Consider the following 17,945-nt stretch of genomic DNA (forward strand, 5'->3'; position numbering starts at 1 on the left):
CTGACCCTCCCAGGGGCCCCTATTGTGTTTACTCTTAAGATATATACTATTCCCATTGATATGGCTTATATTCCTCTTTGGAATATTTGCCACATTGCTCCTTACATGGCTTTTGGAAGTATCACACAGTTCATAATAATGAGCAGTGTTTAAAAGGAAAGTAATTAGTATTTTTTTTTAAAAATTTTTTTAATTTATTTTTGGGACAGAGAGAGACAGAGCATGAACGGGGGAGGGGCAGAGAGAGAGGGAGACACAGAATCGGAAACAGGCTCCAGGCTCTGAGCCATCAGCCCAGAGCCCGATGCGGGGCTCGAACTCACGGACGACCGCGACATCGTGACCTGGCTGAAGTCGGACGCTTAACTGACTGCGCCACCCAGGCGCCCCTTTTTTTTTTTTAATTTTTTTTTTATTATTAGTATTTTTATTTATTATATTTTTCTCAGATACTTGTCATTTCGTAGTTAATTTCCTTTCCCAGTTACTGCAACAAGACACAGATAGGCAGGTCTTAAATGAAGACTACAAGGTTTGTTTGTTTTTGTCTTTATTATTATTCTTATGTTTTTATAAAATCTTTAATACCTTTATTCCATCTTTCAGTGTGTTGAATAAGTAAAAATTAATCTTTTAACAAGTTATGATGTTTTATGAGGACTATTAGCCTCTTTTAAGTATGTTTATAAATAACCAAGTGAACTTTGTTCTGAATAACATATGCTAATATATACATATATGTACATATATATATTCTGATTAAAATATTTGTAATATAGTTCTGTTCTTTAGGAAAAGAACTATTTCTCATTGTTTATGCCTATTTTCAATTTATGTATGTTTCATACATGTTTGTTTATTTTCTGGATTTTAGTTTGAAGCTGGCAGTATGAAAAACCTGGTACTGAAGATAATATCTGGATCTTTTCCACCTGTGTCTTTACATTATTCTTATGATCTCCGCAATTTACTCTCTCAGTTATTTAAAAGAAATCCTAGGGATAGACCATCAGTCAACTCCATATTGGAGAAAGGTTTTATAGCCAAACGCATTGAAAAGTTTCTCTCACCTCAGGTATGTGTTTTTTGTTTTTGTTTTTACTTTAAAATAGTAAGATTATGGTGCTTAATTAGGACATGGCCTATGTTTTGTGGAGAGCACAGCACAATTATGGAAGATCGAAGTAGCTTTTTCAAATTATCCTGGAGTCACCTTTCTTTCCATTTTTATACAGTTCTTCCCCTTTGTATTTGTTTTCTAGTTGTGAATCTGTGGTAGAGAAAACATTCCTCCTGTGTTCCTCTTACCAGTTAATTTTTACACTTCCAGTCACCAAATGTGTGGTTGTTTCTCCCACACCAAGCAATTCTGCAACATAGCTGGGTGTCCTGAAATTTAGTTCAGTCTGGTACTGTCTACCTGGAGATGTATATCATCATATCCCACAGATTAAGGGCTCAGTTCCCCAAGACTGCCCTGCTTCTGAAGCCAATGGCAAGTTCACGTTGTCACCTGTGCTTTTGACTGGCCAGCTATAAATCAGAGGTTCCCACAACCCCCTCCTCTGGTTTGGTTACTAGAGTGGTTCACAGAATTCAGAGAAATATTTACTTAAGTTTACCAGTTTATTGTAAAGGAGTACTAACTATAAAGGATACAGATGAACAGCCAGGTGAAGGGATACATAGGGAAAGGTCTGAAAGTGTCCTGAGTGCAGGAGTTTCTCTTCAGTGAAACAGATGTGTCACCCTGCTGGCATAGTCACCAACACAGAAGCTATCTGAATCCTGTCGTTTAGATTTTTTATGGAGGCTTTATTATGTAGACATGATTGATTAAATCATTGCCCCTTAGTGTTTGATTCAACCTCTAGTCCCTTTCCTCCCCCGGAGAGGAGTAGGAATGAGAGTTCCAACACTAATCATGAGGCAGATTTCCCTGGCAATCAGCTTCCATTCTTAGGGGCTTTCTAGATGTCACCTCATTAACATAAATTCTGAAGTGTACTTGAAAGGGGCTTGTTAAGGGATATAGGAGTACTGATGCATAGGGGCACTTGTACCCCAATGTTTATAGTAGCACTCTCAACAATAGCCAAATTACAGAAAGAGCCTAAATGTCCATCACCTGATGAATGGATAAAGAAATTGTGGTTTATATACACAATGGAGTACTATGTGGCAATGAGAAAGAATGAAATATGGCCCTTTGTAGCAACGTGGACGGAACTGGAGAGTGTGATGCTAAGTGAAATAAGCCATACAGAGAAAGACAGATAACATATGTTTTCACTCTTATGTGGATCCTGAGAAACTTAACAGGAACCCATGGGGGAGGGGAAGGAAAAAGAAAGAAAAAAGAGAGGTTAGAGTGGGAGAGAGCCAAAGCATAAGAGATTCTTAAAAAATGAGAACAAACTGAGGGTTGATGGGGGGTGGGAGGGAGGGAAGGGTGGTGATGGGTATTGAGGAGGGCATCTTTTGGGATGAGCACTGGGTGTGGTATGGAAACCAATTTGACAATAAATTTCATACATTTAAAAAAAAAAAAAAGAAAGAAAGGGGCTTGTTAGTGGGAATGCAAGCTGGTGCAGCCACTCTGGAAAACAGTATGGAGGTTCCTCAAAAAATAGACTAAAAATAGAACTACCCTTTCTCCTCATTGAAAACTTAGGATATTTTCTTGAAGTAATATGATCAGTGACATTTATATTTGTAAACCAGAAGCCTATGCTTCAGCAAAAAAAAAAAAAAAAAAAGGAAACTGTATTATATTAAACTCATGAGCCATTCAATGTTTAAGTTCTGTGAACATTCCATGTACTTTCACATTCATGATGTTCTACCATGCTGTTTGCGCTGTAGGATCCTACATGCCTTGTTAACATAAAATCCCCAGTGTGGCATAAAATAAATGTCTCTTGTGTTTGTGGCACAGTGTGATGAGGAAAAAAAAAAAAAAAAAAGAACTACCCTGTGACCTAACAATTGCACTACTAGGCATTTATCCAAGGTGTGCTGTTTCGAAGGGACACATGCACCCCCATGTTTATAGCAGCACTATCAACAATAGCCAAAGTATGGACAGAGCCCAAATGTCCATCGATGGATGAATGGATAAATAAGATGTGGTATATATATACAATGGAGTATTACTCGGCAATCAAAAAGAATGAAATCTTGCCATTTGCAACTACGTGGTTGGATCTGGGGGGTATTATGCTAAGTGAAATTAGAGAAAGACAAAAATCATATGACTTCACTCGTATGAGGACTTCAAGAGACAAAATAGGTGAACATAAGGGAAGGGAAACAAAAATAATATAAAAATAGGGAGGGGGACAAAACAGAAGAGACTCATAAATATGGAGACCAAACTGAGGGCTACGGGAGAGGTTGTGGGAGGGGGGATGGGCTAAATGGGTAAGGGGCACTAAGGAATCTACTCCTGACATGATTGTTGCATTATATGCTAACTAATTTGGATTTAGTAAATTTAAAAAAATTAAAAAAAAAATGCAGTACAATATTAAAAATAAAAGAAAGGGGCTTGTTAGGCATAACAAAACATACCTTTATCCTTTTTGGATTTTGATACCTTTATTCTTTTTTTTTTTTTTTTTAATTTTTTTTTCAACGTTTTTTATTTATTTTTGGGACAGAGAGAGACAGAGCATGAACGGGGGAGGGGCAGAGAGAGAGGGAGACACAGAATCGGAAACAGGCTCCAAGCCATCAGCCCAGAGCCTGACGCGGGGCTCAAACTCACGGACCGCGAGATCGTGACCTGGCTGAAGTCGGACGCTTAACCGACTGTGCCACCCAGGCGCCCCTTGATACCTTTATTCTTAACCACTTAGGTACTTTAAGAGTTTTAGGAGCTGTGTGCCAGGAACTGGACACCGAATATTTATTTCTTAATATAAATCACCATATCACAAAATTATCCCTCTGTCTCAGGTTTCTGTTATTGTATTTTCCAATTATTTTATCATGGTACAATGTGCATAACATAAAATGCATCATTGAATGCCCTGTTTAGTGGTATTAAATAGACTTTCACTTTGATTTAGTGCCACCATTCATCTTCACAGCTCTTCACCTTGTAGAACAAACTCATTGCCCAATAACTCCTGTTCCCCTCTTCCACAACTCCTGGCAGCGCCTGTCTACTCTCTGTCTTCTTGGGTTTCTAGCTGTAAACTTATTATTAAAAAAAAATTTAAATCCAGTATAGTTAACACGCACAGTGTTATTATTAATTTTATGTGTATGATATAGCAATTCAATGATTCTGTACAATAGTGCTCATCAAGATGGGTGTACTCTTAATCACTTCACCTATTTCACCCACCCCCACCTACCTCCCTTCTGGTAACCGTCTCTAACTGTAAAATTATTAAACCTTTCTTTGCCTTACTTTACTGACCTGTAAACAATCGGATTACAAACATATCTGCATCATGAGGTGGTTATTTTAAAAAATCTTAATTTTTTTAAAGAATTAAAAAAATGATAATGTTTGTAAACTGCTTACTGTCTAGCATGTAGTAAGTGCTCAATATATTCAATATAAAATATCAATATATTGTTTTATTATACTAATATAAATATATTAATATCAAGTTATATGATTATATTCTATTTAATAATTCTTGGAAACCGTTCTGTGGGCATTTGTATGTATAATTGTGGACTCATGATTTTTTTCTCTATTACTCACATATAGATGCGTAATAAATACTTGAGTTGAACTAAAATTTTAATTTGATGGGATTTGTTAAATATTTATATCAAATCAATTAGCACAGGTTATTGATATAATTTCCTGCAACTGTAATTATTTTATATGAAGCATTCGTATGGCCTATGTTAATTTAAATGACCACTGTTAAACTCTTTTTTTTTTAATGCTTATTTATTTGTTTTGGCGGGGGGTGCATAACTGAGGGAGTGGCAGAGAGAATCCCAAGTAGGCTCCACACTTTCAGGGCAGAACCAGATGGTGGGGCTAGATGTCATGAACTGTGAGATGACCTGAGCTGAATTGAGTGAGATGCTTAACTGACTGAGCCACCCAGGTGCCTGTTAAAATCTTCTGTAAATCACATACCTAGCAAAGTCATAGTTTTATTACATTTTTTTAATTAAAAAAAATTTTAAGTGTTTATTTTAGAGAGAGAGAGAGTGTGTGTGTGCCTGAGAAAGGGAGGAGAAGAGAGAGAGGGAGACAGAGAATCTGAAGCAGGCCCTGCATTGTTAGCGCAAGGCCTGATGTGGGGCTTGAACCCATAAGCTGTGAGATCATGACCTGAGCAGAAGTCAGATGCTCAACCAGCTGAACCACCCAGGCACCCCTTATTGCCTTTTTTTAAAAAATAAGTTTATTTATTTATTTTGAGACAGAGCGAGAGAGGGGCAGAGAAAGAGGGAGAGAGAGAATCCCAAGCAGCCTCCACACTCTGAACACGAGGCTGATGGTGGGGCTCAGACTCACAAACCATGAGATTATGACCCCAGCCAAAACCAAGAGTCGGATGCTTAACCGACTGAGCCACCCAGGCACCCCTAGTTTTATTACTTTTATGTACTCATGAGATAACTATCCATATTCTCTGGCTTAATAGAACATCTGTGTGAACAAATAATTTTCAGAAAACAGGTATGGATTTAACTATTCCTACAAGGAGAATACATTAGTAATCAAGAAAGCCAGTTAAAATGTGTAGATTGAAGGTTACTTATATAGGATATAGCAAGAATCTCTGAAATGTAGGTGTCTTATAATACTCCTTTGTTATAAATAACATTTTCAAGGATGATTTATGTTGCAATATACTATTGCTTTTTGCACCTACTTCATTGAATCTTGCTGCAGTTTCCCCCCACCCCCACCCCACCCCATCCCAAAACCAGTGGTTAGGACATGTAGTGTCAAGCACTAGAATTCAACTAGCCAGCAATGAAAGAAAATATTCAAGCCTAGTATGTCAAGATTTATAATATGGAAAGAAAAAAAAAGCAGATTATGATTATTAACAAGTAGAATATTGGATAGTATGTGTTTAGTATATGTATAGCTTCTTGTTGCTATTTGGATATCACTTAGATTTCATTTTTCATGAAAGCTCTTCTTTGATTCCTAAGGTCTCTTTTCTGCTATATATCACTAGTTCAGTATTCTAGTGAGAAAGTTTATAATACATGTTTTATGGCTTAAACTTTGAAACAATTTATGAGCTTTTTTATATGAACTACAATAATATTCTGTAGGGTTTTTTTTTTTTAATCTCTTCTTACTTCTCTATCTACCATCAGCCAAGGTTTAATAGGACTTAATTCTCAATCTTGCACACCCTGGAAGAAGCTTGACAAATCATGATTAAACTCTACTTCATTAGGAGTATAGGTGCTGTCCAAAGTGCTTTCTGTGATGGGAGTATTTTATATATGCATTGTCCATTATTGTAGCCACCAGCCATATGTGGTTATTGAACAGTTAGGATGTGCCTAGTGTGACCAATGGGTTGAGTTTTAAGTTGTATTTATTTAAATTGTTAATCTAAATAACTACATATGGGTGGCAACTATGTTGGATAGCACAGCATAGAGATTTCAGAATCTTCTCGGGTTGTATATGCCACATCTCTTAGTTCATATTGCATTCACACAAAAAAGTAAAACTCACATTCAAGCAGTGAAAGAAACTTGCCCGGTTTGGGGCAAGTTGGAGTTCGTAAGTCACCTATTTTTTTTCTACGAAAAAGGAAGGGACAAAATGCAAATGTTCAGAAGAGAATATATATTTACACAGTTGCTCTGAATTGCCTATGAACCAGACCTTCACTTAATTTAATTTTGGTGAAGTGGTTCTCAAGGTTCAGCATACATAAAAAGTCATTTGGAAGACATTGGTAGGTCCCATTGCTATAATTTCTATTTTAGTGATTCTGAGGTGGGAGAGCCTGAGGATTTCCACTATTGAATACGTCCCCAGTGGTGCCATTTCTGCCAGTATGAGATTGAAAACTGCTATATGGGAATCCTTAATGGGACAGATGACCATCTCAGTCATGGTTTTTTTGCCTGTTGGAGCTTCTGTTCCACTGCTACTGTGGAACTGTTTTCTCCAGGAGGCCTCATTTCTCTTAAAGAGAAAATTCACTTGCTCTCCCCTACCCCACCCAGTAAGAAACAAAACAGACTGAAAATTGAGTTAAATCTTTGTTGACATCATCGTTTTGCACTTAAAGAGGGAAAAAAATTTAGTGAGAGAAAATGACTTCAGGAAATTTGATTTTTGGTTCTCAAAATATGCTTATGAATGCTAGGGAATAAAGTATTAGAGTATTTTAGTAATAGTAAAAAGAGATATATGTTGAATTATGTAAGAATTTTGTAAGAGTGGAAGGGAATTAGCATGAGATGAATTTGGTGAATGGGTTACTTAGGTTTAGTAAGTATAGTTTATCTGATAGCATATTTGTGACTGAAAAAGGGAGAAAATGTAATCTGATTAATGGATAGGTTTCTTGTTTTGGCAACTTAACATCTTTTCTAACTTTTTCTTTGTCCTCTTTCAATCTAAGCTTATAGCAGAAGAATTTTGTCTAAAAACATTTTCCAAGTTTGGAGTGCAGCCTATACCAGGTAAGTGAAATTAATGTGAATCCAAACAGGTATGTTTGCAGTAATTAATACACTGATGCTAATTAGTAATTCTCTCTAATTGTATTAGAGATATACGTAGGTATAATAAGTTGGGATAATTGTAGATAACTTTAATTCAGGGGAAATGCATCTTTAAATTATTTTTGAGAGACGACAATATATAACACTTTCTGATGAATTAATAACAAAATTTCCATTTCTTGTCTGCCTTATTTAATGAAATCTATCTTGAAATTGTCCTTCTTAGCTGCTGTTCTAAGATTGTTGTAGAATGCTGTAAAATGTCTTAGGTGTACATCTTTATGTAATATATTTTTCTTTGAGAAATACTTCATATTCTAAAATTTTTAAAAAGTAAGTTAATATGAAGTTGGGTACCTTACCAGCGATAATTTTCTTTTAAATGTGGCCAACAGCAGCAGAATATTTATAAGAATATTTATAAGTGGGTATGGTTATGTACTATGTGTATGTATATTTGTATGCAAAGGACACTGTATTTCTTCTTCATAGAATGATACCGGAATGGATTTCTAAAGTCAGTGGAAGTTATGTAAGATTTGAAGAGTATATTGTTTTTCAAACATAATGCTTTGTGTGTCTCCATTTTGAGTTTGAGTCAGTTACTAGAAAAAAATACCCTATTATAAAACTGAGCCCATGGAAGCTGGAAGTGGGATGGCAGTGTGTTCTTAGGAAGGCTAGCAATATTTGCCTCTTCCTAAAGACACTTAGACTCATCTTCTCAGGGTGCAGAGACTGTCAGTCCCTGGGAAATCAATTCACTCTAAACGAAATTCACAAGAGACAGACAAACAGCAGAATCAGCATGTCTCTCCTAGAGCTCACGCCTCATGAGAAGTCACATCTTGATCAAAAAGCTTCATTGTCACAAAGACCAAAATATTCCATGTCAGCACATTCTTTCCATGTAGATAAGCCTACATAGGAATTAGAAAGTTAATTTGTTGTAAGAGCAGTTGGATGAATGAAATGTTTAATATCATGAGGCTCAAATAGGAGTTGTATTGCTGATGGGCCTGTAGATACTTTGTGGGCTCCAACTCCCCATATTAAGCTTTATCCTGCTGGTAGCCTTGTCACTGAGCCTGAAAAGTACCACCAAATCAGTGACGTAATTCTCCCTCTTTTCTGGGTGTGAATGGGAACTATTCAATATTTTTCTCTTGGGAATCTCCATTTTTACACTTTTGTGACTTTATCTCCTTTTCCAGTATGTATGCCAGTATGTGTACTGGTATACATAGTATTTCTTTGGTTATGTTAATACATTTAGCCAAGTTACAGTGTTGTGATGTTGTATATATGTGTTCTGATTTGATCTTACAGTTGAACTTTCAGAGGGAAATTGTTTCTTTCACTTTTCTTAGTTCCTAGTTAATGTCTCTGAGAGACATAAATAGTAGACTTTCCTCTAAATTTCTTCAATTTAAACGTTTTTCTTGAGTTTATTATTGTTCTAAGATTGACTTCACCTTGTCTAGGTTTCAGTAGTAATTGAATTCATTATTGCTGTAGTACTTACCCTTTTTATATATCTCTTCTGATTATTTCTTTAAAAGTAGTCCATAAACCTTATTCTTGATACAGATTCCGCTCCAAAAAGTTTGACCATTTTATATTCCTACCATTAGTGTTTGAAGGTACCCATTCCATTAGACCCTGAGCTATAATAATTGTTTTAAAGTCTTTGTTCTTCTGTAGGTCTGTATCGTTCAGATTATATAGATGAAGAAAGTGTTAATGTTGCTCAAAATGATGGTGTTAGTGTTTAATAGTTACTCTTAAAGTTTATGTGCTAATTTTGAAAGTAATTTCTAAAACAGTAAGTGTTCTTTTACAAACATTTTTAACAGCTTTGTTAATTATTCTATACCCTTCAATTACCTATTTACAGTATATAATTCAGTGTTTTTTTAGTATATTCACAGATTTATACAGTCATCACTCACAGTCAATTTTAGGGATATGCTTTTTTTTAATATGAAATTTTCAATATCTTAGAGATGTGTGGCCTTTTGATTTTTTTTTTCCAAAAAGTGGCTTTAGAATCAAATAGTTTATAATGAAGGCATTGACATGTGCTAAGGCGTGAATAAGATGTTTAACGAAAAGTCTCAAATGTTGTCAATGATGGTAAAAATGAAAAAGTGCTATCTTGAAGAATTTTGAAAGTAAAGATTTGATATAAACAACTCTAGAAAAAACTCTTTGTATCTTTCCATGTAGCTAAAAGACCAGCTTCAGGACAAAGCTTGGCTTCTGTTGTGTCTGCTCAGAAAATTACAAAGCCTGCCGCTAAATACGGAGTACCTTTAACATATAAGAAATTTGGAGATAAAAAATTACATGAGAAGAAACCACTTCAAAAACATAAACAGGTATGATCATATTACAAACTGTGTTAGTAACAAATTAAATTTGATCTTTTTTTTTTATTGCAGCTCAATTCAGTTATCTTGATACTTATAGGATTGTTTTCGTTAAGTTACTAAAGAACATTGCTATTCCCTGCTTCATCAGTCTTCTAAAACCGGCAAGACTTACCAAAATCACAAGGAAACATGAAGTAGATATATTAAGTAGTTGGTGCAATAAAGAGAAAGTGATGTTATCTGTGAAATCACTTTTGAACAACCTGAGCAGAGCGTTTGTTTTTGTGCCTAAAACAAGTAAATGTAATACACTTGTTGAAAATGTGGGAAAAATTTGTATTTGAGAATTCACAATCAGATAAATAAATCAAAATCATAGAGCTGGAAGGAATGTTACTGTATAGTCTGCTTTGTAGTATTTAATTATATATATATTTTTTTTTTCTGGGGGACAGAGCAAGAGAGAGCACATGTGTGTCCTCCCACGCACGTGCTGCCCCCTCCCTCCCCCCACCACGTGCATGGGAGAGAGGCAGAGGGAAAGGGAAAAAGAATCTTAAGTAGGCTCGATCTCATGACTGTAAGATCATGACCTGAACCAAAATCAAGAGTTGGCACTTAACCAACTGAGCCACCAGGCACCCCTACTTGGTAATATTTCATCTGAAAAAATTAAGGCCTATAGCATTTAGGTGACATGCCTACGAACACAGTGTTAGTTGCAGGAATTTGTCATTTTTCTTCATGTCAATAGCTGCATGCTTTGGCATATGAAACCTGTTTTGTTTTGGACTACATATGTACCTGTATGCATACATACATATATATGTGTTTAGGCACATTGCTGTAAGATAAACTTCATGGTAGGAATCATCAGTCACTTTGGTTAAAATCTGTCATAAGGTAGTTCAAATGATTATTGTAAGTTAGTCTTCAAATAACTTGTGTAAGTCAGCATCCAGTCAGGAGAAAAAACACATAATAATTTTATCAAGGGAAGTTTAATATAAATAATCAATAACTATTTTTAGGGAATGAACTTTAAGGGATAAAGAACTCTAAAGAATATAGGAATAGCAGATCATAGGAAGCAGCCACTCTTCCTAGGGCTGAGACAGAGTACCCAAAGAAGGAATAGACTTTGGAAGATCTCCCCAGTCCCATCCTTAAGGCTGAGATTCAAATTTTATTGGTTGTGGTATGGCTGTAAACCACTGGATGGTGGAGTTCACTGATGTGCCATAGGCCGAGGCTGGCAAACATGAAACTGTCCACTGTAGAACTGATGAAGCTCCTGGGAACCTGCCTAGAGTGCCAGTGAAATGTACTGGGGAGCTGCTTGAAGGATCGTTGAATCTTCTGGGAAGCCTTTTGGAGTGCGGGTGGGAGTTGCTAGAGGTTGCTGAACTCTTTGGGTAGTAGGCTGGGGTGCCAGTTGGGTCACCAGCAGAATTTGGTGGGAAGCTGGCCTTGGGGTTGCTGCTAAAGTTCACAGGGAAGCTGGCAGGGGCACCAGCAGAAGAATCCTGGCAGCTGCCCACAGGGTAAATGTCACTGTGTGTCCCACATGCAGCAGGAACAAGAAGAAAGGAAGCATGCTAATCAGGAATAGAGGCTGTTTTCTTCTGCACTGTCCTTCCAACATTGTCTGCTGACAAAGCTTAACATCATGATAGCAAGCAGAGAAGACGTGTTTATATTGTCCACTTTCTTCTCACAAGGAGGACAATGGAGGGCGAATTTGTGGCTGGGGGGCAATATAAGTGGCATACCAGTTTTTCTTCTTCCAGTTTTTCTTCTTCCTTCCCTCTTCCTTCCCTTCCTCCCTCCCTTCTGCCCTTCAGTATAACATTTATCTAGGCCTAATGGACCATTTCCATCATATCTTTTATTCCTCTTCTATAATCACCAGAAGCCCTGGACTCCAGACTTTTCCCTCTGGTCCTAACCTAATCTGACCCCCACCCTCTGCATACCTCCCTAAACTTTTCCAGAAAGCCCTCTTGTTGCACATTATCAGCAAAATCCCTGTGTTCTACACTTCTTCCCCTTTTTTGCTCTAAAACCTGGCTTGTCCCTGTACACACTATTGTACAACTTTCTTACATAGTGACTGTTTTCTCTCTAATCCCTTAATACCGCTGGGTCTAGAACTAGGATGAGGGAGGTGTTTTCCTTGCTTCTCACTGCAAGAGTCTCCCCTGCTCCCTAACTACCCCCCAAAGGTTTCTGAGGCTTTTCCTGCCAGACTATACACCTGTTAACCTTCTATGTTAGGTTCATCTGTAGACCCTCATTTTTTTAAAAGTTTAACACTTGACTCCCTGTCACTCTTCCCAACACTGTCTTAATTCTTGGTGATTTCAGTATCCAAAACAATGATCCTTCCAATAGTACACAGTCTTTTATTTGTTCTCTTTCAGTGATTTTGTCCACCACCCTTAGAACTCTCACCTGTAGTCATACCATCACGTTTATCATTGTTGATAATAGCAACTCTTCCATAGTCTCAATTATAAGCATCCCATGACTTACCATTACTTCCTGTCTTTCCAGCTTATTCCTCAAGGACTCTACCTCCACAACTTCTTTGTCCTATTTGGATATATGGGTTTTACTAGTTGTTTTTTTTTCAGTGTCCCTCTCTTCATTTTTATTTTCCTGTTTTGGCTTAAAATCCATATACTTTCATTATAATTTACAAAGCCTCACCTCTCTTGCCCTTGTCTTTCACTATTACAAATTACCTAGCAAAAACTAACTTTGTGAAATCCAACTCTCCATCTCTTTTGTGCCTGAACTCGGGCAGTGGAATGTGGTTGGAGACAGCATACAACTATTCTGACTGGTCTCACTTTAGACTTATAACTAATAATGTCAAGTGAGCACCTTCTGGCCATCCTATTCTATTTCCTCAGTCTAATTACTCCCCCACTTTCTAGATGGTTATTTCTTACCTTGTTTTCCACTTCAAGCAAATGACCTTGCTTCCTCTTTTACTGAGAAAATAGAAGCAATTGGAAGAAAATTTTCTCATGCTCTCAACTACCACTACTTGCAGTCAGTCATATCTGTTTATAAATATCTGCTTTTCATCCTGTTACTTTGAGTGATCTGTCTCTGGTATGATCTGAGTCAAACCTTCCATTTTTTTAAATATATGAAATTTATTGTCAAATTGGTTCCCATACAACACCCAGTGCTCCTCTCAAAAGGTGCCCGTCACCCACCCTCCCCTCCCTCCCACCCCCCATCAAAACCTTCCATTTTTTTAAGGTTTTTATTTAAATTCCAGTTAGTTAACATGCATATTAGTTTCAGGTGTACAATATAGTGATTCAACACTTCCATACAACACCCAGTGATCATCACAGCAAGTATACTCCTTAATCCCCATTACCTATTTAACTCATCCCTCCACCCACCTCCTCTCTAGTAACCATCAGTTCTCTAAAAGTGAAGAGTCTGTTTCTAAAATAAAAGAGTATCTGTTAGTTTGTCTCTCTTTCCCTTTGCTCATTTGTTTTGCTTCTTAAATTCATCCTTGCCATTTGTATACTATTTTTTATTTTTTCTTTGCCTACTAAAGAACTCATACTCTTTTCTGCATCATATTTTTCCTATTACTGAATCATTTCTGTTAGCAATCAAATATGTTGTGTCTTCCTTCTTTAAAGCAACAACAACAACAAAAAACCCCAGACCCTTTCCTTATCTCTCATATCTCTTTCCAGCTACTTCCCTATATCTCTGCTTCCTTTAACAGCATAACTTTTCCAGAACATTGTTTATGCTGTCTCCAGTTCTTCTCTTCTCATTTTGTCTTGAACCCATCCACTCAGGGCTTTGTCATGCTGTTATAAAACCGCTCTTGCCAAGGACATCGGTGAGCTTTGTATTATTAAGTCTAGGGGTCACTTCTCTTCTTCCTCGGCCTCAGTTTTTGACTCACTTGATTGCCCCCTCCTTCTTTAAGTATTTCTTCACTTGAGTTCAAAGTATTGCACTTTTCTGATTCCCCTCCTACCTGATTGACTGCTTTTCTCAGCCTCCTTGGTAAGTTCCTCCTCATGTTTCTGACCTCTCTACATGCTGAAATGCTTAAATACTCAGTCCTTGGGTATCTTTCCTCTTGTGCCATGCTCACTTTCTAATTGACAGCATCTGAAAACTGACACCCAGATTTTTATCTGCAGCCAATACTTCTTTCCTGAACTTGAGACTTACATCTGTCTTATCATCTTTAATTGAATTTCTAATAGGCATCTCAAAATTCACATGTGTAAAACTGAACTGCTGATTGCACATCCTCCACACATCCCTTCTGAATTTAGTAAATGCTAACTCATCCTTCCATTTGTTCTCATCAAAGACTTCTGGAGTTATCGTTGACTACCCTTCCAACATCACGTTCTGTTGACTCTGCCTTCAAAATATATGCAGTGGTCTTGACTATTCCTCATTATTTCTGTCGCCAAATTAGTCCTAGCCACCCTCACCTTTCACCTTGGTTATAATGTTTTGGCTGATCTCACACCTTCTAAAATTACTTCAGTCTGTTCTCACTTGAGCAGCCTAATACTTCTTTTACCATGAAGGTCAGATCATTGCACTTTACTGCTTGAAACTTTGCATTGGCTTTTCATTTTACTCAATAAAAGCCAGAGTCCTTATAGTGGTCTGCAGAGCCCTCTGATGCCCTTATTACCTCTCCAAGCCTTGTTTTCTACTCCCCCATTTGCTACCTACCTACCCCCAACCCCAGCCTGCATTCTAATTAACTTTGTTGCCTTCAAACATTTCAAGCACTTATTTGAAAATGTGTTTTTACTTCCTATTCTCCTTTCCTAAAGGACTGTCCCTAAAGAAGACTGTGCAGTTTTCTCCTTAACTTCCTTCAGATTTGTATTCAGAACTCAACTTATGAATAGAGCTTTCATCCTTGATCACTCTATGTCATTTAACTGTCCCTCAACCCTACCCCCATAGTTTTATCTACTTTATTGTGCTTTATTTTTCTTCACATTATAACTATCTAATGCACTGTGTATTTCTTACTTGTTTATCGCTAGTCTTTTTTATTTCAGTGTAAGCTCCGTGAAAGCAGGAATTTCTTGCTTGTTGTTATGTTCACTGGTTCCTGGCAAATGATTCTTGGCAAGGAGTAGGCACTCAATAAATACTTACTGCATGAGTGAATAGATTAATGAATAGGAACTTAGATTTTGTCAAGTCAGTCAAATGTTAATTCTTTAAAAGAATGAATAACAACAAAAATTGTAGTAAAACTATTTACAAAAGACTTTTTGTTACTGTTTTTAGCAAATTGATAAATAATAAAAAAATAAAACCTAGAGACGAAAACAATGGTCAACTTTCTTGAGAACACTGGAGTGTGTCTTTATTCCATGAGGTGAAGACTGGAAAAAAAAAAGTTTTAATAACTGTTTTCTTTAGTTATATAAATAGTCTGCTAAGATTATTATCAATAATAGCACTAAGGATACTAACAATTAATATAATTCCTTTACCTGTCCTACCCAAGAATTCAAATCTAAGCATCATTAGACCCAGGCTTATCGACATTAAAAAAAGAAAATATATTCATGTAGCAAACATTCAGTGGGAAAGTACTGCCCTACCAAATAAATGTCATATTCACGTTTGTGTATTGAACACTTTCCAGAACCTGCATTCAATCCACCAATGTCAATAATGCTCCAAAATTGCAAGTCTGATCTAAATTGGACTTGGCATTAATGACTAGTATGTACTTTTTTCTTTCTTTTCGTTATTCATTACATATCCCTTCTTCCTTTTTAAATGTTCTTTTTTCTTTGACTCTCTTTCCTGTGTAGGTACATGTGATATCGATACTGTATTATTATGTGAGCACTTGGAGAATACAAAGTAAAGACTATATTTCTTTTGCCCTCACATGTTACAGTTTAACTAGAGTCGTAGGCCTGAGAAAAGGCAAAAGGAGCAATTTGTATGGTAACTGTTCACATTGTTAGCTTGTAGGTTAAAGAATGTAATATTGGCATTATTTCCTGGAACACTACTATGCTGGCAGTGTGAATTGATGTTTATAGTTCTCGATTGTTCTAAGGGACTTAGGGAACACTAGGATAAATTTTTTTCCAGAGGCTTTTCTTGTTTCTTCCCCAGTTGTCCCTTTTACCCTCTAAAAAACAGGAAACAGGACAGAAACTCCTTTAGTACCTCATATGTATCTTCTTAATGCTGTTTTATTAGACTGTCATCTCTCTGAAGTTAGGGGCTGTGTTTTACATTTTGCACAAAGTAGTGTTTAATAAGACTTTTTAAAAAATCAGTGAATAAATGAGTAAATGAAATGAATTCCAGCTTAGGCTGTGTGCCACCATTGCCGTCTTGCTGAGGGCCACTCTGTTGCAACAGCCACAGTCTCCTATGCCAGCCCTTGAGGCCTCCTGTACCTGGATCTGGGCCCTGGTTCCCAGCTGCACTGTCATGGGACACTGTCCAGTCAGTTCACTGCTACTCCCCTGAGTCACATGAGACAAATGAGGAGTTTGATGCCCACTGGATAACATACTTCAACAAGCCAGATACTGATGCTTGCGAATTGAGTAAAGGGATGAACATGCTTGTGGGCTGTGACCTGGTTCCAGGACCCAAAATCATTGATGCCGCTTTGCAGGCATTCAGACAGCTAAAGGATTTTGCTAGTGCATATCACATCCTAGAGGTTAGGACAAAGCAGAGCCTCATAAGGAAATCTACTTCTGTGTCATCCAGGAACTTAGACCAGCTTTAAATGAACTGGAAATCTGCATTCCAGAGGAGCTGGGCCTTGACAAAGTGTAAACCCCATGGATGGCTTCTCAAGGATTTATTCTTAATGCTGCCTGATTATAGAAAATACTGATGATAACATATTACTTTATTTGAACAAGTTTTTCTCTATTCAGTACCAAACGATGTCATGGTAACTAGAACTTTAATAAAAGGGAAATGAGTTTGTACTGAAAAGGAAAAAAAAAATGAATTCCAAATCAGGAAAGTAATATTCTTTAATATTTTAACAGTACTTAATAGGGTTAAAGGCCAGATAACAAATCTGCTTTTAGGTACAAATAAGGCCAGTGTTGTTGAGTTTTTATTCTCAGTGCTTAAAGGTGACTACTTCAGTGTGAGGTCATGAAGAGAAAGCTTTAGAGCATTGAAATCAATTTATTTATTTATTTATTTATTTTTTAACGTGTATTTATTTTTGAGACCGAGAGAGACAGAGCATGAATGGGGGGAGGGTCAGAGAGAGGGAGACACAGAATTTGAAACAGGCTCCAGGCTCTGAGCTGTCAGCACAGAGCCCCATGCGGGGCTTGAACTCATGGACCACGAGATCATGACCTGAGCTGGAGTCGGACGCTTAGCTGACTGAGCCACCCAGGTTCCTCGAAATCAATTTTTTTATATACATGTGTAATTCTTGAGATGGAAACTTCATTTCTGTTACAGTTTTTGGTTCTTCAAAGTAATTTAAGTAGTATAACTTTGATTTGCAGGGTTTTTTTTCCTACAAAGTATGTATTCTAATAAACGTGCTGTAGTCTTTTAGAATAGTTTTGAGAGTTAAGGAAAGTAACATTCCCATTATCCAAACACTGCATTTAATTTAAATTAATTTTGTGGTTGGCCCCTCCACATTTGTATTCAAATATACGTTGCCTGTATTTTTCATGTGTATCTGATAGTTTATAGATAACTTGTTATGTTTTAATTTAATATTATATATACTTAATGTAAATGTTTATTATTACCATCAGTGGTTGTATTATAATTCACTGATATGAAGTCAGATTGATTACATTCTTATAAACGTCTCCTTTG

The 17,945-nt window shown here is 36.8% G+C and overlaps 1 protein-coding gene across 7 annotated transcripts in view; it reads left to right on the forward strand.

The window, feature by feature from the left end:
* Window positions 1-17,945, forward strand: part of NEK1 (NIMA related kinase 1) — a 239,119-nt gene that overhangs the window by 45,506 nt on the left and 175,668 nt on the right. For all 7 annotated transcript variants that reach the window (XM_040470858.1, XM_040470824.1, XM_040470831.1 and 4 more), the window contains exons 10-12: window positions 875-1,075; window positions 7,590-7,650; window positions 9,922-10,073. In XM_040470858.1, the coding sequence (XP_040326792.1) occupies window positions 875-1,075; window positions 7,590-7,650; window positions 9,922-10,073 (414 nt within the window). The remainder of the gene's footprint in view (window positions 1-874; window positions 1,076-7,589; window positions 7,651-9,921; window positions 10,074-17,945) is intronic.

This window comes from Herpailurus yagouaroundi, unplaced genomic scaffold, assembly GCF_014898765.1.
Source record: "Herpailurus yagouaroundi ecotype Mexico unplaced genomic scaffold, PumYag 28, whole genome shotgun sequence".
Taxonomy (NCBI): Eukaryota; Metazoa; Chordata; class Mammalia; order Carnivora; family Felidae; genus Herpailurus; species Herpailurus yagouaroundi.